Source organism: Sorex araneus, chromosome X, assembly GCF_027595985.1.
Source record: "Sorex araneus isolate mSorAra2 chromosome X, mSorAra2.pri, whole genome shotgun sequence".
NCBI classification, from domain to species: domain Eukaryota; kingdom Metazoa; phylum Chordata; class Mammalia; order Eulipotyphla; family Soricidae; genus Sorex; species Sorex araneus.
The window spans coordinates 14,476,189-14,500,611 of NC_073313.1; the positions used below are offsets into that span (position 1 = coordinate 14,476,189).

General features: G+C 39.9%; 1 protein-coding gene across 4 annotated transcripts in view; it reads left to right on the plus strand.

Moving 5' to 3' along the window:
* The window catches only part of GLRA2 (glycine receptor alpha 2), a 212,640-nt gene that overhangs the window by 46,415 nt on the left and 141,802 nt on the right, over positions 1 to 24,423 (plus strand). For all 4 annotated transcript variants that reach the window (XM_004612196.2, XM_055121710.1, XM_055121711.1 and 1 more), the window contains one exon: positions 6,787 to 7,010. In XM_004612196.2, the coding sequence (XP_004612253.1) occupies positions 6,787 to 7,010 (224 nt within the window). The remainder of the gene's footprint in view (positions 1 to 6,786; positions 7,011 to 24,423) is intronic.

Here is a 24,423-nt window from a genome sequence, read left to right on the forward strand (position 1 = left end):
GTCAACTGGCAGTTTAATTTGCCTGATGATGTAAAGTATACCATTATATTACTGAATAAGAAAAAAAATAAAGTAGAAAAGTAAGTTTCATAATGGCCAACATCCTAGACACGTTCATGAAGTAAAACAATGAGCAAATTATTGGAAGTAAAATGAAAAGTCTTCACCTTTTGGTGAATTTTCTCTTTTAGGCTATTATGATTATGTTTAAAAAATTACTGATTTTTGGTGCCCCTGATGCTAGAATAATTTACTTTCTAGTATATCCTTTTCCTGGCAAAATTAGACACAATGAAACACTACTGCCCATTTAAATATTCTTATACAGCTTTGACAGAATATAGTACATTGACAGTTTTGTCCAAATAAGACAATTTAATAGCAATATTAAAAGCCACAGGAGAAAAGTTGAACATGGAAAGAATAATGCAAGGCTTGGCTTGGCATTCAGTGTGTGTCTCTTCTCTTCAATCTTGATAACAGAGGGCAAATTTTCCAGCAGCCCAGAGCACCGTCACCACCTTTACACGATGGCATTCAATGACAATATTTGCACGACCTAATGCTGATTGCATTAATTAGACTCCTAAGTTGCTTTGATTAAGTTTCCTCAATCAAAAATGTAAATATGCACCTTCTCAACGTTCATTAATCCAAGTAAAAGCTAAACATTTAAGGAGATGGAAAACTGAAGCTACAGCTAGCCTTCTTTTCCTATCTCTTTAATTGCTATTAAAGATGTTTAATAAATGGGCTGCTCAGATGCTTCCTGACCACTTATGATATGGTCCTTTGTCCTATTTCCTATTAGAAAATTTGAAAATCATTGCTCAAGCATAGTATCGAGAGCTTGTCTATTCTGCTGTATGAAACAGTGAATCGCATGGTTTGAAGGGTGATGCATATTGAGGTTCTTTATTTTTCAACTTTAATATAATGACAATGTAGCATTTAAAAACTATAGTTTTCTTCCATTTTGGCTTTGTTGTAAAGAGAAAAAATACTTTAGAAACTCTGCCATTTTTAAATCAAATAATAAGTCCTCATGTTCTCTAAAGTAGAGATTGACAACATTTTTCTATAAAAAGTCAGACAGCTAATAATTAAGATTTTGGGGCCCAAGTCATCTCTGTCTACTTATTCTGCTCTTTGGGCATGAAAACGGTTATCAACAATAGTAAGGCAATGAGTGTGGCTTCAATAAACTTTAGCCTCAAAAATAGACTGCGACCAAACTTGGCCTATATGCCCAAAGTTGCCAAGTCCAGATCTAAATGTATCAATACTAAAGTTATAGTTATTTGGGCACTCATAGAAATGATAATTGCTTCACTATGAAGGTATCTTATATTACCAGATCTCTGGGGCCTGAATGGGAATCCACCTGATGCATACACAGTCCCAACTTCCTTTACCTAATTCCATCACCCTGTGATGGTAGAATTTTGACCATCAAAAATTTGACTCAGAAAAGTGTCACAAATGTTAAACAGAAGCAGATTCTCCCCTGAACTATATTTATTTGGAGTAAAAACATCAGACCTCGTGCTTTTAAGCACGGTTACTATGTGTGATTGTTGGGGATGTTGATTAATGCTCTTTGGGGGAGGTAATTGTATTGCTTTCCCTATGTTTTCTGGAATCAATTGTTCCATTACCTCAGAAATTTATTTCTAAATATGTCAATTATTCTCTTCTGCCCCCATGGCTACAACTGTATCATTGAAGGATTTAATTTAAGATGTTTGCTCTAAATATGAAGTCATGATTATCTGTTTTAAGAATGCCAACATGGGGCCGGAGCGATAGCACAGCGGGTAGGGCATTTGCCTTGCACGCAGCCGACCCGGGTTCGATCCCCGGCATCCCATATGGTCCCCCAAGCACCGCCAGGAGTAATTCCTGAGTGCAAAGCCAGGAGTAATCCCTGAGCATCGCTGGGTGTGACGCAAAAAGAAAAAAAAAGAATGTCAACATGGCTTTCTTTGGGTACTATCAAGTTTGCCCCTCTTAGAGTTGATGAAATGACACAAAATTATTGATGGTATTGCCTGCACACAAAGAAGAAACTCACTAAGAGCCCAATACTGCTTCTTACTCTTTTGAGATATTATTGTTGAAGATGTGTGCTCATAGGACATGATATTTTTATTATTCTAAGAAATGTTTTATGTCATGATGATACACATTATACCAAAACACATACTTTTGTTCATGAAGAGACACAGTGATCTGATGCTACTCGGTGTGTGTTGACCTGTTTTAAAAATACTCAGTGCAACAATTTTTTATGGCTGTCGAAGAACTAGTAAGGATATAAGATTAAATAGACCATATTTTGCTTTCAGAATGTCAGTTTACCAATTTGTTTTTCTTCCCCCCGTCCCCACCCCCCATCATTAGCTACTGATAGCAAGTCAATTTTCAGAACTGGGAGCATATTTGCTACCCCCTTTCCAAATATAAAGCAGTTGTTTGGAAATATTAATAATGTCAACAAAGATGAAGAATATTTGTATGCAGCTTTCCCCAAGGATGGTCATTTGTGATTTAGACCTGCGGGTGCTGGAATACTCCCAGCACTACAGCAGCAGATGCCGACACCCTCTTTATTGAACAGACTTGGGGAGAAGGAGCAAGAACTTGCAACAGTTGTCTTTTCAGCATCTACAGAACATGATCTGGCTCTCCCAAACCATGCCCCTAAAAGATAAATCCTACATACTCTGTTTGTTACTGCTGCTAGGTGAGAAGTTGTTTTATGTCCCATGTGAAATCACATTTCTGAGGCATCAGATCAAAGGTAGATAGCTCTGTATGAGGACACATCCTGTGCCATAACTGCTGAAACACCACTGTGGCTCCTTTTCATGCTAGGAAACATAAGTCATTTATAGGGAGATTCTAACCTAACGAGGATGGCAGGGAGCTACACTGCTGACTTCTGACTTCTCAAGAAAGAACCGAGCATCTAACACAAGTCTGGCATTTTGTGATCTTGGTCTCGAATTTGAGAATGTAGTGTTAGCATCTGAAATTATCATAAAGCAACTGCCCTCTATGATTTCAAATCCAAGGCTAATGTCCTTTATCAAAGCTATCATAGGCTAAAATAATGAAAGCTTTATACAGTGTAGCTAGAGGTTAAAACCTAAGTGCCACATAGGCACTGTGGGAAGTCATCCAATCATATCCTAGTCTTTGACAATTTTATAACATAATTGGATTTAAAATATATAGCCCTAAAAACAGTAAGAGATAAGTAGTAAGGTTTAATAGAAGTATGAGACAGAGTGGTAATATCTATGTACAAATGCTAGACTAAACAGAATAGTGTAAAAATAATTTAATTTAAGGAAATAATCTCTCTGGCATGAGCAACAGCATTACAAAATACAAAAAATGTGAGACTTTAGAAATTTGAAATTTGATATGAAATAATAGTATATGGACTGCAGGTGCCTAGATTTTTTGCATCAAGAATATAATTAGATAACTTGCCACTGCTCTTAGAAAAATAAAGGACACATATTCATGTGTATTCACACACACCTATACTTTGTTTTCATTACCTAATCTGATACCCAGATAATTAGGGAAACATAGGGAAACAAATGTTATTATAGGTAATTTATTCAAGGTAGAATCTGTTTCTAGAGAAAGAAGGCAATGCAAAAGAAAATTCAGGTTTTTTTGTGACCATGTCTCTTAATATTTACTTCCCTTTAAATATTTCATTAAACCTAGAAGCAAATTTAAAAAAAAGATCACAGAATAATGTAACTATCCCCTGTGGTTCAAAATATAAGAGAAAAATATGTCATCTGTAAGTAAACAGAAATGATACACAGATAAATGATGTGCATCAAATCTTTACCACACACTAAAAACAATAGTCAACTAAAAAAAATTAAAGAGGTATAACATGAGAAAATCTTTTATTTACTTCCTTACATCCTTGGATTTTCTTTTCTATTCTTTGATCTTTGAAAAGTCAGTATTTAATTTATTATAGTATCGATCATAAAAATGTACTTTTTTATTCCTATACATTTTAAAAACAAATACAAATGATCCAGTTAATATTCTGTTCCATACAATCTGTGTCATCATGGCATAAAATATATTTCTCCTCTAAATTTTTCATTTAACTGCACTTCCAAAGGGGAGTATTAACTGTTATATATTTAATGCAGCATTTCCCAGCTAGGGTCCAAATGGGCCCTGGGAGCCCTCAGGATATCCCAATGGGGGTCACAGGTGAAAAATTAAAATGTGTGGCCATGGCATAAGACTAGGGAGCCAATGAGTAGAATATGGTGGGGGCACAGAAAGAAAGAAACAAGATTGGAAGGGGGTTATATTAGGGAAAAAGTTGAAAATCACTGATCTAATAGTTCTATTGTGATATAACTGATTTTGTGGGGCAGGGGTTAATTTCTAATACTGGGAAAATCTATTTCTATATACACATGCATAACTCAAAATAAAAAAATCAGAAAACACTGAAGAATACCCATGGGAGAAACTTTAACAAAAATACATACATTAGCTGTAAAATTTATACTAAGAAGTTTTAAACTGTGAATGTTTTCCAATTAAGTGTCACAAACGAAACATTCTGTAGAATCCCTCAATATGCATCCTTAAGTGATTGCCAGACGCAACGGAGGCTTGCAACAACGTGCAAGTCCTGGGGACTTTGCTGATTCTTCCTTTTCTCATGGTTTCTTCCCATTTGATGACTACTTCTCTAGGATCCTCACCCAAGATACCTGTTACCTGCAGCTGTCATTAATTCCCCTACTTCGAGTTCTCTACCTCCAGGAAGGGCCAAGGGACAGATCCTTTTCTTTTTGACTTACTATTGAAGCATACTCTTTTAGGTCAAGGATAAATGGCTCTCAGGAAGTAAAAGGGGTAAACGTCAAACACTAAAGAAACAGCATTTTTCCCATCAGGAAAACTGAAGGAAATCTTGCGGTTGATGTATCTTCTATATGTAAATTTGAATTATTATACTTTCAACAGCCCCATTTAAATTTGTTACAGATCACACAGCCTCACTCTTTGACTCACACAAAACTCTAGAGCTTTCAGAAGCTCCTGTTGTTAATGAAACATTAAACTACTCACCAACTTTCAGTTACAACACTCTAGTCCTTTGGACAATTCCAAAAATACAATATGAGAAAAATTTTGAGGTTCTGCCATTCTACTAATTGGCTTGCAAGAGGAGCCAGTGAACAAATAGGATGGGATGGAAGCCTAGAGGGCCCCAAACAGCATCCTCCTAACACAGAAAATAGGCTGCACAAACCTGGTATAATCCCAAATAAACCCCAACTGAGAAGAATTTCCAAGTCAGAAAGTACCTATGTTGCACAATAAAATAAAATGCACATCTTAAAGACATACTTCAGACTTTCCAAATGAGCTGGATTTTATGTCTAATTTTGATAGTTAATATCTTTATTATCCTTCTTTAGACTTTACCTGACACATCCAAAATACTCAGCCTGACTATCAGGATGATGTTTTGTAAATTAAGTCAAAGGCATTTGGATAGTTTAGTAAATGGAAGGAACTCTTTTCCATAAATACAGCCTTTACCACTTATTTTTATGTTCCAAAGAAATAAACCACAACCAACCATCCCAAGATTGTCTCCAATGTCTGTGTAGTGTAACCAACCACCCCAGTTTTGCCTAGGATTGAGTGTATTCCCTCAATGTGGGACTCTGGGGACTGAAACTGGAAAGTTCTCAGATCAGCAAGTTGTCACTTTCAGGACCAACTAAACAATGATCCGAAATCCAGGTACCAAAGATGTGGAGATGAAACAAATGTTGGTGAGAAAAGGTCAAGAGAGCAAAAAGGAATTAGTATATATCGTGGTAAATGAACTCAAGCTATAAGAAAGACAAGTATTATTTCTGCAACATACTTGCAAGACTAAGGAATAAATACTTTTGAAGCCTCATGTGATGTGGTTCAGATTATGAAATGCAGGAAGCATTTCTCTAAACCTAAAATTCTTTAAGTAGAAATTTGAAGGGGTGTAGTTGCAGCACAAAAGGAAATTCCCAGAAAAAAAGTAAGAGTGTCAGGGGTTTACTTGAGGCTCCCACAGGGAGAAACACTTTTGTCAGAGGTGATCTGATTAGGAAAACATAAAAGATGCTTGCCTGGTGAAGCATAAGGTGATTATAGCATATGTATCCCACTCAGAGAAATAAGAAAACATTTAATAATTTCTAAAGTATGTTTTTGAACATACTTAATTTCATCAGTAGTATTTATGTTGCCAAGTTTTGAAAATGTTGCCCCATAATATCAAGAGGTTTATCATACAATTTCTACTCCCAAAATTACAGAGTGGGTTTCCATCTATCCAAAGCATCTGATTTGGAAAACAGATCAGTCTTATTTGACAACCTGCCAATATAAATCAACTTCTGTGTTCATAGTTAACTTTTTCAAAAGCAAAATCAGTTTGAATTAGTATTATTTTCTCTCCAAATGAATAATTTAAACATAATAATTCAACCATGTCAATCTCTTTGTTCCATTAGTGTTCTGGTTTAGAAGATTTTTCCTTCATTTCCCAACTCTGTTCCCACATCTAATAAAATTTGAGTGATTTGTTTTTACTAAGTTAGACACATTCTGGTTTACTAAGACACCAACCAACATTGTACCAAATCAGGGGAAAACAGAAAACGCAGATGGACATCTTGTGTTAGAGTGGACTCTAAGCAACTCTTATGTATGGCATTTCTATAGGACTACCGAGTGAACATTTTTCTGAGACAGCAGTGGAACGATTCTCGGCTGGCATATAGCGAGTATCCTGATGATTCCCTGGACTTGGACCCATCCATGCTGGACTCCATTTGGAAACCAGATTTATTCTTTGCCAATGAAAAGGGTGCCAACTTCCACGATGTCACGACTGACAACAAGCTGCTTAGAATTTCAAAGAATGGCAAAGTGCTCTACAGTATCAGGTAAGCTTCCTTTAATTGAACCTATTTAACATTTTTCTCCTGACCTAAGTCTGCCTAATCCAGCAGGACAAGATGCACATGTATATTTTATTTCTGTAGTCTCTTTATCTTTCCGTGAGAGTTCCAGAGGCCCCAATGGTCTCAGAAGTTGATTATGCACAAAACATATAAGTTTTGAAAAATGGTGGGAAAATGATGGTAACTATGTGCACAAATAGGGTTTTGATTGCTCAGTAAAGAAAATTCGAGTCGTTTATTTCAATTACCATTAAGTAAAATGCACAGATTCCCATTTCTTTTTCTTTTTATTTTTTTATTTTATAAGGTAGTTCACAATATTTGATTACATTTAATATCCAAACACCAATCCCACTACCATTACACCTTCCCATCACAATATTTGGGATGTTTCCATCCCAAGCCCCAAGCCCTGTCTCAAAGCACAACCAAAATAATATATTTTGTAGTTTGTTATGATAAAATGCTGAAAATGCTCCAAAAAGTATCCATAGAGGAAACAGTGTGAAGATTGTTCTATTTTGGCAGGGGCCATTGAGACATTCTTTAGGATAAAGGTTGAGTGATGTGAGCTTTCATATATATCTCAAAATATGTATATATGAATATACATATATATTCCCCCCTACGATTGGTTGCCTACTATTTGAACCGCATCAAATGTGGTGTGGTACCCTTGGAGAATGAGTAGGGAGTGTCTTATGATGTGTCATGCTGCTGCGAATGTGGCCATGCAGTCCAGGAATATGTTCACTCATGCATGAAGCTCGGCCCAAGCATGTGAAAAGCAGCTGTGAGTATGGCAGTGGTTGGGTTGTGGAGATTTTCCGCTGCTGGAGCTGGGTCCCTTGGGGTCGGGAGGGCTTTCACTGCCCCCTGCTGTAGGGCGTCCTGAGTGAGACAGCCTGGTGCAGAATCTGGTGGCATGGCTGTGGCGTGCCACAAATTCTCATTTCTAATGATCTTACCTTTGTATAACATTAAGAGCACATCCCCTGCACCCACCCGTCCCCCAAAAATCTGAATGGTTTGGCATGGTCATCACCAACACTTTGGGCTGAAGACAATGTGGGAACCTGATCTCTTACATTTACTTAGACTCAAGCTTGCGAGAGACAAATCCTACGGTTCATTTTTGTGTGTGTTCAAATATGCTCTTTAGCAGAATCTATATTAACCCAAATTCAAAACAAAGTCTTCCGAACCCTAAGAACAGTTCTGCGAAACTGTAAAGACTGTTATTTCTTTCTACATTGTATTGTGACTATTTATGTACATAGAAGCATGGATTTTTTATTAATTAGACAAATTGAGAAAAATCCAAACTTTGCCATCTATAAAGTTATATAATAAAATCTCCAGTTACCTTAAGTGTAAAGTGAGGAAAACCATGTTTATCTATGAGTATTGCTGTAAAACTGAAAGATATAGAGGAAATGACAGAAAATATTTTATCTAAAGTGTTAGACCATATTTTAGCTTTGTAGGTCAGACAGTCTCATGTTAATTAATCAACTCTGTCATTATAATCATTGTAGCAAAAAAGAAATCATAGGCAATACACAATGGACATGATTGTATTTCAATAAAATTTCACAAGAACTAATAGTGGACTAGAGTTGGGCCTACGGTCATAATTTTCTAACCCCTGATATAGTATATCTAGTAATACTTATCTCACTACCTACCACAAACTATTTGCTCAATAAAATAAATATTGTTATTTTAAAGTTAACATTATTTCTAAACAGTGAGCTCCTTGAAGCCAAGATAGCATCCTTTGTAAACCTGCCCAATGGGCCAAGACAAGGTACCGTATACGCAATAGCTAATACATTGAAGAAATATTGACATCATAAATATCCATAAAATAATTCCTCTTTTCTGCTCAACCTTATTACCAAAAATTGAAAGCTAGTGTTCTTTAAAGTAACTTGCATAAGTTTGTACACTTACCACCATCAAATTCCAATCTTATAACTTGAGAGACTACAGCTCTGTATTATATATTGAACTCTTACAGTTTCACAGCTTGCTGATGGCCAACAGTCCTAATATCTTGTGAAACAAAAGAGAGTACTCATTTGCAAAATATGGTAGCTACTGCTTCCACAAAGAAACAGGAAGTTCCCCCTAATTTATTTTTAAGGAAATTAATTTAATTTAATTTTTTTTGCTTTTTGGGTCACACCCAGCAATGCTCAGGGGTTACTCCTGGCTTTGCACTCAGGAATTACCCCTGGCAGTGCTTGGGGGACCATATGGGATGCCGGGGATCGAACCCGGGTCGGCCGCATGCAAGGCAAACGCCCTACCCTGTGTGCTATCGCTCCAGCCCCGAATTTTAATTTTTATAAATTTTAAGGAAACTATTTCACATGAGATGACGTGTTCGGTGTAAGAGACAGAATTGGCCTCATGACATGGAACATATACAGAACATGATTCCAGGAAGGAGAGTTACCAAAAACAATAGTACAGGGTATCAATTGCTATGACTAACCCCATGGACCTTGGGGTGGTATTTGCTAGTTTTGATTTCCCCTCTTCATTGTGGGTATCCTATGAAATCAGAGGAATGATCTTTGGTGAACGAGAACTGGGAATTTAGGGAATGACAATACTTGGCAGATTTGAACTGCAGAATCTAATTATATGCTTGGAAGTGTTTTCAATGAGCCAAATGCTATGCTGAGCCTGGAGATCCAGAGCTGAGTAAGATGCGGTCCCTGCCCTGGCAGGGCTCCCGTCTAACAAGGCAGGCTGACACAAGATAAATGAGTCTTAGAAATAAAGCGAGGGGGAAAGTGGCCATACATTTGCAAATGAATTGTGTGACTCAAATGTTAGAATGTGAGAACGGACACCCACACTTTTGTTGGAGTTACTGGACTCAACTTACCAAAAAAGAGCAAGAATTAGTGCTGGCCAAGCTATAGGTCCAGCGTAACTGGCTCTAGTTACTGGTGTTTTAAGGTCCTGGAAAGCCCCTAGTGAAGTATCATTTGGAAGGAAACTTGCCTCTACTCTCGGGTTTATACTGGAAAGACCACTGGGGAAAAGGGAACCACTGGTCTATGTTCATACAAACTATAAAGAGCTGACATGAAGAATTTGATATCTTTCTGACAATAGATTTGATATTTGTGAAGAATAGGGAGAACGCATATTTAAGTACTTAAATACTTAACCATGTGGCCCACATTTTTTAAAATATGGTCTGTGGTGGTGTTTCGTATTTGCATTTTCCTGAATCCGAAGGCAAGTGATGATAGCATTCCATCCAGGAAAATTCCATGCATTCTTTAGCTTTGTATGCTCAGAGGTAGAATGAACTCTGCATGGAAACCAAAGCCCCAAACCAAACAAAACACAGTTATGCAATCCACTGATTTTATGACAAGCAATATCACACTTTCCAAGGTTTTATATTTCCCAAAAGTCTGAAAAGGGAGGTGAGAGCAGAAAAGACAGTACATCAAGTAAGGCCTTGCATGCAGCCCACCTGGGTTTGATCCCGAGAACCATTCACGGTCCCCCAAGCACCACAAGGAGTGATCCCTGAGCACAAAGCCTGGAGTAATAGATGAGCACCAAATAATTAAGAGATAATACTGGACCAGAATTTCACGTGTGTCACAGATTCACACACTGTGGATGAAGTTGGTGGGGCCCACTGGGGGCATTTGATATGAGGTAGGAGGAGAGAGACCGTCACTGTCTCCCGATCCACCTCTGCCCCCTGGGACCTGCTGGGAAGGCCAGGAATGATAAAGTCTGCAGTAAGCCCCTGCACGGAGTCAGGTCTAGGCCTTACTCAGGGTTTAGAGGTTCTTGTCTTCCTTGCAGAAAGAGATTTCAGGAGTAGACAAGCAGTGAAGTTAAGAAAAAAAAAAGAGTTTGTTTGGAAGTTTAGGACAGGGAAGGAGGGAAAGAATGAGAGTAATGCACCTGAGAGAACGTTTACTTCTCCGAAGGTGGAGAGAGCCCCTACATATATCCCCGTGTTAGATATGAAAGCACACACCTCAAGAGGGGAGATGCGGCTGACACATGTGCTTGGGTGATATATGTGCTCGGCCACGTGGGCACAAGTAGCAAATGGGCCCAGGCAGCTTATGCCCAGGCTTCCTCTGTTCAAGTTGGCTTTTATAGGGTTTTTCCAATCTGCCCTACGTGGGGCTTTTTTACCTAGGTAAGAGTCTGTTGCCAGGGTGGTCGCCAAGGGGGTTGATTTGGGAGTGGCCAATGGCCTTCTTTGAAATCCCTTTCCTGCCCTTTGGTTCCTGCTGGAGTTTCTCTCAAAGGGGGGGGCCTAAGCTTTCTCTGGTCTGTGGCTGGTGCCAGGTGAGGGTCTTATCAGGCTTTGGTTACGGTGTTTGCGGTCGGCCCTGTTGGTTTTATTACTTCCTAGGAAATCCATTGTCAGGGGTCCTTCCCTGTCTAACTGCCTACTTTAGTAAAATTCAAACAAATCTTTTTGGGTCGGGAGTTGGGGAAAATACCTGACGGTGCTCAGAACTTACTCCTGACTCTGCACTCAGGGATCCCTCCTGGAAGGAATCAGGGGGCCATCTGAGCTGTCCCTGGTCAGCCACATGCAATGCAAATGTCCTACCCCCTATACTGTCAGTAGTTCAGTATTAGATAATCTGGATCCATGATGCAGGACACAGACTTTGATGATAATAAAGTATCAAATCCATTTTTGTCCACTTCTCTTTTGTTTAACATTCAGTCCTCTAGTAAATTTTATCTTACACTTTGCTCAGAAAGTTGTTATTAACCCACCACATTAAGTATTGATCATCACCCCCCAAGGTAAAAGCAAGGACACACATCTTGTGCCGTGCTCTATATATCCTCTAAAATGAGTCCAATTCTAAATTCCTGTCACTGAAAAGGCCTGACTCAAGAGTTTGATAGTGAGATAAACCTTGAGTGTTGTACATCTTACTGTTCAAACAGTATTTGTTGGGGTGGGCGTGACAAACTGCAGAAGTCAGGGAATTGCACATCACATTGTAAGATGAAAGGAAGGAAAAGGAGAAAGCATTTTTAGAAGAGAAGCAGCTTGCTTCCTATGTACACTACGTCTTGGTGTCTGTTTTCTTCTTTTGCTTCCCAATGAATTCTATGCCTGGCTTTTCTAGGAGTATAGGCTTTTTAAAAAATTTTAAAGTAATTGGGGCTGGAGCGAGAGCACAGCGGGTAGGGCGTTTACCTTGCACGCAGCCGACCCAGGTTCGATTCCCAGCATCCCACATGGTCCCCTGAGTACCGTCAGGGATAATTCCTGAGTGCAGAGCCAGGAGTGACCCCTGTGCATTGCCGGGTGTGACCCAAAAAGCAAAAAATAAAATAAAATTTAAAGTAATTACCTTGTAAAATATTTTCTCGAAACCCTTGTTTTACCAAGGTGGAAATTATTTCTTCCAGAAGCTAGATGAGCTAAAATAATGGAGCTCATGTAATAAAAGGCTAGGACAAAAATAAAAGTTCTTGACTCCTATTTCAGTGCTTGGAAAGGTTCCATCTAACATTAAACCTTCAGTAGCACCAACACAAGTACAAAGATGCAAACAAATGCAATTCAAAAAGACATTATTTCAGAACAAATTTTACTGGGACTCATTTTTATAAAGGGTTGTTGGGGGGAGAAGTTAAGCTTTAGGATTGGAACATCAAGCATCTTCAAACTCTGAAAATGTCTGAAAAGACTTTAAATTCAAAGTATGACAAAGTACAACTGACTTTACAACAAAAATGTATTTGATAGCTTTATATGGCATATGTTATACAGCATGTCTACTCTCTGAAAATTTTTACTCTCTGGGGATCAGAGGACCAAAGAGATCCATTAAAGACTGTGAGGCAGCTCCTTACCATCAGGCAACCTGTTGAGAACTCATTTTCAAAATCAGAGAAAGAGTTTTTATATTCTCTCTTCACAGCCGATAATAATAATGTTACCCTAACACTGTGCAGAAACTCTTTCTTATATTGGGGCTGGAGAGCTAATAGAGCAGGTAAGGCACTTGCCTTGCACATGGCTAACTGAGGTTAAAATCCCAATACCCCATGTGGTCCCATGAGCCCACCAAGACTAATCCCTGAGTGTAGGGCCACAACTAAGCACTGAACACAGCAAGGCATGGCCCAAAAACAAAAAAGAAAGACAGACACAAAGAGGCAAAAAAGTTTCTTCCTTAGATAACTTAAATCACATTTGCCACAACCCAAACCAGTCTCTCTTCCCTACATTTGTGAACATGATAAACGACCACCATTTTTCAGAAGAATGGAGAACTACCTGTTTTAATTTTCATATAGCTTGATCCTAATAGAGTAACTGCTTTGATTTTGCAATGCATATTTCAATACTAAGAGATATCTCATCTCACAGTTTCCAGTTTTCTCTAGTTTAGAGTCCTAACTCTGAATCTTATGACTTTGAATGCTACTCTTGCAACTTCTGTACCATACTAGACAAAGGTTTTACCTTTGAAGTTAAATGTCTGTTCTCAGAATTAGATGCATGAACTCATAAAATATACTGTAAATCTCAATTTCCTCAGATTTTAGAAAGAGTTTTGGTTGTCCAATGACAGATGAGTAGATAAAGAAATTGTATATATACATATGGAATATATCTCAGATTTTTAAAAATAAGGTAAAATCTTGTTTTTACTACAACTTGGATGGAATGAGCACAGTCCACTGAAAACAAACCTTTGGGCTCTGGCAACAAAACTGAAGTTACAAAGTTGGGGGTGGACTAGAGTTGATGGGTCAGGAAGAAAGAAGCAAACCTAGAGTGACCTAAAGACAGAGGTGAAGGGTCTTTGGCCCTTTGTTGGTGAGGGTCTTTGGCACTTTGTTGGTAGTGGAACTCTAGTAATGTACATGAAAAGCATAATCACAAACATTATGTAACCATGTTACCTCAATAATCATATTTTTAAATAAATACTTTAATTTGGTTAAGAACACTAGAAGAATATTATATATGACATTGCTATATTGATAGAGTCAAGGAAGGCATTGCCACATACTCTAGAAAAAATACTAAGGTTTTTCCCTATCATTTCATAAATTCTGTTCCAGCTCTAAGACAAACAGGAAACTTACTAAGATTCCTGCAAACTAAACATCATTCATGAATGTGACCCTATATATAAGCTCTCTTAATCTGAGTGCTGAGAGAGGTACTCTAACCTCCCTAAAGTGTATGCAAATTTTATGATGTATATTTAATTGTGTGTGTATGTTTAAAGCTCCCAATCTTTTTTAAAGAAGATATGAACCATTTTTTTAGTTTTAGTTTTTTTTTTCTTTTTGGGTCAGACCCGGGATGCACAGGGGTTACTCCTGGCTCTGCACTCAGGAATTAGTCCTGGCGGTGCTCAGGGGACCATATGAGATGCTGGGAATTGAACTCGGGTCGACCACATGCAAGGCCAATGCCCTATCCGCTATGCTATAGCTCCAGCCTCAAGAAAATATGAGCCTTTATTAACAATTTTGTCTGCATGTTTATTGCTTTTCTCCAGTATGAAGATTTCTGAAGTTAAACAAAGGAAATAAGGTTGGCATTCAGTGTCCTATTTTACTGATCAAATCAGGTGTGGGGAGGTTTATGCTACCTTCAAATTCAAAAAGTTCCCCAAACTCTAATTATATGATCTTCCTCTAGAAAAGCATCCTGTTTACTAAGGCATCTCTTGGCTCATCAACAACCTTCACTTCACCTGAAAATTATTCCTTTCTGGCACTGGAGGTGATTTGCTTGTTAACCTCCTTTTCATAATTCCAGGTGTTGATGATTCAGTGTTCTGCCTTCCCAGCAGTACTTGAATTGTAACAGACATCTCTTAGGGATTGTCAAGCTTTCTCCCTCAGCTGAAATATTACAGGTATCACTGAGAGTAGGTGAAATGTAGATTTTTAGTCATACATCCAGCTACATTCCCCAAACAATCCTGTCTCTTGACTGACTCTCCCCACTCACATAACAGGTCAACTTTTCTCACATAGTCTCCTGTCCTTGAATCATCCTACAGCTGATGCAAGAACTTCAAAAGATTCTAACTTTAGTTGTAGAATGATTTTTATGGCAAAGGAAAAAATTACTCTAGATGTCAGAGCCAAAAATAAAATGCACAGTGAACTAAGACCTGCCTAAATGTTACCAATGGCGATACTTTATCTTATTGTCAGTTTTGATAAGACAGTTTGCCTGTGTTGAGAAGACAGTTATGAAAAGCTGTTATTTCTTCTCTTTATGCATATTTGTACCATGTTTAACTTTATGTCCTGTAATCCAGGCAAAATTATATTCTCATTTTCCAACACTGTATCCAAATCCTCATTAGTTTTGTGACTTGACTTAATGCAGTATTTAATGACTGTAACATAAGCGTCCACATCAGAATTAAGCAGCAAGTCTTCACAGAAGTGCTGTGAAATTCCATGGGAACCACAATGATTCCATTCTTCCTGGAGGCAAACAAGCTACAGAGTAGGAGGTTGCTAGTATGCACATAATCCCCATAACTACACTGGCCTGTGAAATTTAACAATAGATCCAAGGTAGCCATCACTGACAAGTCGTTGGAAGACAATTAAGGACATCTGTAATTATCTGACGGTCCACACTGAAGTGCACTAAGCAAGGTCTGCCCTTATCTGAGCCACCATTTTCTTTCAAAGGATGATAAAGCAAATATTTGGTATTTTATTAGAGAAATACTGCTACATTTCAGCAGCTGGGTAGCCTCCGTGAGCATCAAAAGCATCAGTGTGCCAGGGAATTAAAGATAGCATGGTGTTGCTGAGTGAAGTCAGGGGAAAAGGGACAGATACAGAAACTCTCTCATACGCGGGACTTAAAGATACACATCAAAGGAGCAACAAAGGGCCAAAGGCAACAGAACTGGAGAACTGATCCACATAACTACTGAGTTGGACGATACTGTGAGAGGGGGCTGTTGAGGTCCTTGGGAGAGGGAGGTGGGCGCACCAGCAAAGGGTATGGTGGCAGAATTACGTGCATGGGGAACCATCAACAACAATATTGTAAACCACAGAATCAAGGTTTTTTTTAATACTCGTTTAAATAATTAAAATAGCAGCTCTGTTATGCTAGAGGGGTTCTGATGCCCCTCCCACCATCCCTGTGTGGAGCAGCCACCTCAGGAAACCCCTCAAACCTGCCTTCAGCCCAGGACACCCCTGAGGTAGAAAGGTGCAGCAGGAGAGACTAGTACTTGGTGCAAGCCAAGGGTTTGCCCCCCAACTTTGGGACCCACCCTAGTGGGAAGCCAGGCTGTGCATCTGAGAGAGTCAAATGGTCTCAGGACTTGCCCCAGAGCTCAAGCAGCTTTAAGTGGGGAAGAAAAGTTGTTCCAGGAATCCAAGAGTTGACACGTGTCTGACAGACACTTGAGGTGCCCCCTCTATGTGCCCCGTAAGCTGTGCTACAAAGCACCAGCTTCTCCTAGGCTGGGCACTTACTCCACCCTCTGCCCAGCCGGCCGCCGCCTTAAGGCATCACTGCTTTATGACGGAGCCGTGTTATGACGGGCTCACTTTACGGCAGAGCCTTTTACATCTGCTCCAGCTGATGAGGCTCCCATAGCCCGTCTACATACAACTGCTGAAATGAACATGGGACTCGGATCTCTTTCAAGATAATGTCTTCATTTCCAAAGGATAAGTTCAAGAAATGGAATCTGGGAGCCTTTGTAGTTCTATTTTACTTTCTATTTCTAGTTTTTACTTTGCAAAAAATGTAAGCCTGGGGTCGGAAGCTGGTACAGTGTGTAAGCCCTGAGCACTGCCAGGTGTGGCCCAAATTCACAGGACTTGCTATTTATTTTTTAGGCTACACCTGGCAGTAATGTATATTTATTTATTATGTATCATATGATAATAAATAAAATAATAAATAACTAGTTAGTAACAATAAATATATTTATTATTTATTTTATAAATTTATAATAGCTATAGTACATATTTATAATAGTGGACTGGAGCAATAGCACAACGGGTAGGGCATTTGCCTTGCACTCGGCCGACCCAGGTTTGATTCCTCGGTCCCTCTCTGCAAGCTACCGAGAGTATCCCGCCCACTCAGCAGAGCCTGGTGAGCTACCTGTGGGGTATTCGATATGCCAAAAATAGTAACAAGTCTCACAATGGAGATGTTACTGGTGCCTGCTCAAGCAAATTGATGAACAATGGGATGACAGTGCTACAATGCATTTATATATTTCAGAATATACATATCCTGAAACTGTAAATCTCAAAACTATCATGAATATTAAGCTCCTTAACATTGATATGGATTAATATTTTTTGGGATTTGGCACCAAAAGCAGAGGTGACAAAAGAAAAAGTGAACGGTGGACTCCATCAAACCAAAAAGCTTCTGCTAATGAAGGAAAATCATCCACATGATGAAACACTGAAGGGGAGCTTTGCATTCATGGATCTGATGAGGGGCTAAGATTCAAATATATAAATAATTCATACAACCGGATAGCAAAAGAACGAACAATCTGAGGGAGTGGGTGTGGCTCACATGGTAGAACATATGCCTTGCATGCAATGAGGTCCTAGTTTCAATCACAACACTGCATGGATCCATGAATATCACTGGACACACTGGACACTCTCCACAACAATTCAAAAATAATAGGGCTGTGCAGATAGCCAAAAGGGCAGGACATATAATTTGCATGCCTTAGGCCCAGGTTTCATTCCTGACACCAAATGGTCCCTTGTACATAATAAGGAGCAATTCCCAAACACTGAGCTGAGTGTAGCCCCTGCGCCCCTCCAAGTGTGGCTCCAAATCACCCAACCACCAAAAACAATCATTTGGTCATTTGGTTTTACTTATTTAATTGTTTAGTGTCCGCCTGCCTTGCAGCAGTGTTCAGGGGGCCATGTAGTGCTGGGGATATATCTCAAGGTCATGGGCCCTATCAACTTAAGGGATCTTAACCAGTAGTTGTTTAATCAGCACTTTTATTTCCTCAACTGTGGACTCATACTAAATACTCAATGAATGTGGCAATCACCCTAGATTGACTGTAGGATGAAGGGGAGAGAAGGAGCCGGTTCTCTTCAGTCATTCTCCATAGGCACAGATACTTCCTTATCCTGTACCAGTTAAACTAAAGCTCCTTTCACCTTCCATGCTTAGTCCCGAGCTCAGAGGCATAGTCTCCTTCCTTGTAGATGGATACTTTCCTTCCTTGGTTTTCCTCCTTTGGTAGTTGCATCTTCTTTCAGATAATGGCTTGAGTGATGCTCACCCTCCTTGTTAGCTGCTTATTACAAGTGAATAGAGGAATTCTGCTTTGTTGTATTATCTCATCAAGGATTGACTGTCATACCATCTGATCAGGACACCATTTCTTTTTTTTTTCTGTCTTGTTTTGATTTTCGGGCCACACCTAACAGTGCTCAGGGCTTACAGCAGGCTCTGTACTCAGCAATCACTCCTGACAGGGCTCAAGGATCAAACCCTGGTGTGCAAGGCAAGCACCCCGCCTGCTGCTCGCTCTCCAACAGAACTCCATTTCTCTCCAATTTAGACACAGTGTCCATGGATAAGTCAGATCTAATTATCCTAATGTGCCAGCTAGTGAGATATTACCCTCATGAGTATTTGGATATAAAATACATACTATATGTGAAGTAAGCGGAAATTTTAAATGTAACTAACAATGTGGGCAGTATTAATTATCTGAATCGTTGGTAATATCATATCTTATTGCTCTTTATGTTCAGTTTAGCCCTCTCCTATTCAACACTTTCAAAACATTTTTGCTCAGGAAATATCAAAGCATTTGGAAAAGTTTTAGCTGCAGATTTATCTGGCTTTCCAAGTTGAATCCAATCCATATTTGGACTTAATTAACATGGACTAACCATATGCGTACACATTTTCTAAAGGGACAAGACACAGATGGGAGCAGATATTGTATTTTTGTCCTTCCCAGCTAGTATTGCATATGGGTATTTTCTGTGATGCCTTTATAATGTTTGGTAAACATGGGTCTTCCTAGTTAGCCACTGAGATTTTAGTCAGGGGAAAGAGTAGAACAGCTGATGGCCCAGCAGTGTTACCATTCATCTCCACCATCTCCCAAGGTCAGCAGAGAAAAGCAAGTCTTCTTTGCACTTCAACGGTATATGTCTAACCATCCAGCTTAGGACTAATCTTAGGTTCAGGTTTAGCATTAGACAATACTGAAAAATTCGTTTATCTCTGCCACCCTAGACATATTGTTTTGAGTCCTATTGTCATCCAGCTTCCTCCTTCCATTTGATACTCAGCAAGAATGTCTGCTCTAGGGGATATCCATATGGATTCTGGGAATCTATCATTTCATATGCGCAAAAGAAGAAATAATTAACTGGGCTTGAAACACTATCTAGATGAAATGCTACTTGTGTCTAAATAATGGGGACCTATAGCTGAAGGTCAATTGGATAATTACACTGCTCAAAGCTTACTCCACTTTGCACTCAGAGATTCCTCTTGCCTGATTTGGGGAACTATCTGGGGTACCAGGGAGTCAAACTCGGGTCAGTGTGTGCAAGGCAAAACCCTACCCTTTTGGACTATCACTTTGGCTCATGTCCTCCCACCCCTTTCTTTATTCAGCTGTCCTAGTTTTCTAACCATATCCCCATATTCTTGGTTGCCAGTGGACGGTGGCTTTACTCTCCTCATATCACCAGCACGCCTCTCCATTGTGACTGAGCCCTTCTCATTAACCATCTCCCTATTAACCCTGGGTTCAACCACCTAGAAATCACCTTGAGCCTAAATATCCTGTCCTATTTAAAGGAGAAAGCAGTAGTTCTTCAAGAGAGTTTACACTGGAATATAACAGACCCATATCTCAGTCATCTTTCCTATTTCCCACTCAATTTTTCTTCTTTTTTTCTATCATATTGACAATAATTAAAGTTATTCCTTGGGACATGGTAAAATGGTGCTTTTCACAGTGCAGAGCAGGACACCAGCATCGGTTAAACCTGGGCTGCTGATCCACATGGCCTAAGAGTCTAAATTCCCACCATGCACTTAAGATGACACATTCCTACCAGAGTGTGAACCCCAGAAGTGTGAAGACTTTCTTGATCAGACAATCAGTTTAGCGGTGTCAAAATTTTAATCCATTGGCTCCCAGACTCTTCCCTTTCTCTCCTCGTGTGTGGGTTGTATTCATAATACACTTTTAACTTGACTTCTAACGTGCCCCCAGGCTAATTTCACTTACAGTTGAGAGGGGTTACGATGACACTCATTTGATACTTGATGTATCCTGTCAAATTTCCCTGACATGAGAATGTCACATGGTTCATGAATTTCAAGGTATAACTGGGAGGAAAGGTTCAACAGATCTACATTGTAGTGAAGGCTGTGCCTGTTCTTAGAGCACAAACAGAGTGAGTTCTAAGGTATTATATGCCAAAGCCCTATGGGGGTAATAAATATTTCACCTACTTACTCAACTTGCCAACAGTTCCTATTTTAAGAAGCATTATTTCTTACACTCAAGGCTTTCATCATATTCAAGAGTGCAGTTACTATAGGAGGAAAACTGGTCCCTTACCCTTGAATCATAGTGTTTGTTTGGGGGCCACACCCAGCTGTGCTCAGGGCTTAATCCTGGCTCTGTGCTCAGAGCATCACTCTTGGCAACATCAGGGGGACCATATGGGCTGTCAGGAATCAAACCTGGGTCAGTTGTGTGCAAGGCAGTTGAATCATAACAACTGAATCTTGGCCTTGAATTAGCAATTTTGAGTGGGATGAAGCTGTGGGTGGGGAATGTGGCCCAGAGATTTAGCTAAGGACAAGTAGCTCTGTATGGATAAGTAGGCTTACCACCTACTGGAGCTATAGCACAGCAGGTAGGGCGTTTGCCTTGCACACATCCGACCTGGGTTCGATTCCTCCATCCCTCTCGAAGAGCCCAGTAAGCTACCTAGAGTATCACGTCCACACGGCAAAGCCTGGCAAGCTACCCGTGGCATATTCAATATGCCAAAAGCAGTAACAACAAGTCTCACAATGGAGATGTTACTCTAGCAAATCAATGAACAACAGGACTACAGTGCTACAATGCTACCACCTACTTCCAGGTCTGGGGAGCCCCAGTCAATGATGCTGGAGGAAAGTTAGAGGAGTTTTTTAAAAAACAAATCATTAGAATTATGGATGAGAAACATGAACAGGTCACCAAAGCATCTATGACCCACTCTGTTGGCTTCACAGACCAATGAGGATGATTAATTAGTAACAGATTCCTTTTCTAAGGAATAAACATAGTAGAGTGGAACATGATAAATGGACCTTGGCATCAATTAAAATCAGGCTCAAATCTAACTTTGCTTATTGGTTTGTGACATTGAGAAAATTACTTAACCTCTCTGAACTTCAATTTTCTTATCAAAACCTGATAGTACTTTGTGGTTGTAAAATAATGAGAGTTCTTGACCTACAGCAGGTGCTTAGAGAATTATAAGTATTGACATTATCTTCATAATCACTTGAATTTTTATTTTTTCTTCTTAAGAGTTTTAACCTAAAATAATACCAAGATCCTATCCCTTTTGATAATGCCTATACTGCCGAGGATGCATAGTGTGCTACTAAAAGGGTGCTGAGCATAGTCCCTAGCAAAGGAACAATGGTAACTCTCCTCCTGAAAAACAGAAAAACATTCCCTCATCTTTCCTCTCCATACAAGAAAGGATACTAGAATTTAATTGGTCAGCAAACTTTGTTTAAGGCATGCTTATTGATCACTCATCAAAGTCTGGATTTCTTTCTCTCTCCCTCAAGAACCTTTTATTGCAAATGGACTTCCAATTCTAGTATGACATTCCTTATGAACTATTTGCCCATCACAATCAAGCAAAGAGCTGGATGTCTTTAACATAGTAACAGGAAATGACTGATTTCTATCTGTCTAGCAATTAGGAGAAAAGTTCTGGCCATGAACCTACTACCTCACCAAGGCTTGAGGACAGGTGGACCAAGTTTCCCTTCAGCTCACCTGGCATAGTTTTTTTTTTTTTTGCTTTTTGGATCACACCCGGTGATGCACAGGGGTTACTCCTGGCTCTGCACTCAGGAGTTACCCCTGGCGGTGCTCAGGGGACCATATGGGATTCTGGGAATCGAACCCGGGTCGGCCGCGTGCAAGGCAAACGCCCTACCCACTGTGCTATTGCTCCAGCCCCCCCCCCCAACCTCCCAATAGTTATTTGTAATGGTAATCTGCCTTGTTGGCTTCCTTTAAGACTCTTGTCATTGGGCAATATCCTGTAGGCTCTGAAACCCAGGCCCCTCTTTTCCAGCTTCTTAATTTACAGGATGAAACCCTGATCTCCCCTGGAGCTTCTGGACATGGACTCATTCGTTGCTGCACAAATGTTTATTCAAGCATGGCACTCTTTAAGAAAGTAAGAGTGCATAATTTATAGGTGCTGCACTGTAGTAAGGGAAAAATAAATGAATAACATAATATTAGATTCGCTTGCGGGAGACCCCAGGGGGTGGGGGCGGCGACCCCCGCCCACCGCAGATAGATATTTAAACCCACCTCCCCCACGTGTGCTTCCCTTTGGATCCGGCTGCGGAGCGAGCATGATGGAAGAGCCCAAGGGAGCGCCCTTGGACTCCAGGCAGCCCACTGAACTAATTCCGGCATGGGACCAGAGACCCCACGGTGCGCTGAAACAGTGGGACCCGGGCATCCCCCAATTCTTTTAACCTCTCTCTCTCTCTCAACTCCTCCCTCCTGAGCACAGCGTAGGACTTCTCCATCTTATGAGCACCATAAAAGGGTAAAAGTTTGTAGTGATGTTATTTCTGGTTGTACTTTCCCTGGACTTTATACAGAAATCCAAAACCGCGCGGCCGCTGCCACGGCCGCGAGACCTAATGTCATCTTAGCATCAGCAATATGTAATGGTTCGCTTTTAATGGGTCGGACTTTTGTGGGAGATCCTAACAAGAATAGTAAGTCTGTTGCTGAAATATTGAAGGCAATCAAAGTGGTAGCCATCTCTCTAGACTGAACTAAGCTATGTCCCCACGCCGGCTGAGAAGAAATTTTCTTCTTTCTCGGGAAGAAACGCGGCGTGTCGTCAACTACAGTGTGATGTCCATTAAGCAAACAGACCTGGTGGCGTGGGAATGGGATATTAGGGGAAAAAATTATATACATGGAACAATGGGACGCTGGTGGAATCTCGAGCCGGAGCCGATACCAGCGCAAGACCTTCGGTTCCAGAAACTGCTTGCAGACACTCTACTAGTCTATCAACTAAGCCAGAGCCCCACGTCTGCTGATGACGGGAAATAACCATCCTTTTCGTTTTTTTTTCCCTTGTCAGGCAGCGTGGCGATTACTAAACAGGCGTGAACTCGGTGGCGCGGGGCAAGGGGGAAAAAGAAAAGTTATGTAACAAACAGCGGGACTTAATATCTCTATATTCTTAGCAGTGGAGAACTATCAAATGCCTCCTTGGCAATAGGACTGCTTTTCTTTTTTGGGGGAAACCCCAACAACGGTAGTGAGTTGTGTGCTGAAACATGGAATGTAATCGAGATAAGGCATAAACAAAGTGAAACTTATCATGTACAAGGGTGGGGACTGGGGAGGTGGGAGGGGGCGGCAGGTATACTGGGGGGGTTGGTGATGGAAGATGGGCACTGGTGAAGGGAAGGGTGTTTGAGAATTGTATAACCGACATAATCCTGAGAACTATGTAACCCTCCACATGGTGACTCAATAAAATTAAAAAAAATAAATAAATAAAAAATAATAAAAAAAAAGAAACATAATATTAGATTCAAGAATTGTTAAGGTCACCGAAATAGCTTACAGTGTCTGTAGCTATCACTTAAGCTTCAAGAACTGGTTTTATAAGGAAGGGGGAATGAATAGAAAAACAAAAAGAAAGACAAAGGACAAGAAAGGTGAGATTTGGGGAAACTAACTTCTTGTGTTGTTTTAGTCTTTTGCCTTTAAAATAAAAACGTTTGGCTTTCTTATGCTCTTGTAAAGAAGGAAGGCTTTTGTTAGGGAATTTTACTCTTTACCTTGTGAAAACAGAATTAGGGCCATCCTGGATGCAAGTATATCTGCCACAATGACATTGCAGGGATGTGTGATAATGCTTCAGGAAATGAGTTACTTAACAAAAAGCAAATGGAATACAGGTGGCTTCAGTCCACTGCCTTCAGGTACAATGACCTTAATATTTCAGATCCAGGGGAAGAGGGAAGAACATCTGACATGCTGTAGGCAGTGTCTGCTAGCAAAACAGTTGGAGTTTCAATTAGAATTCTTAA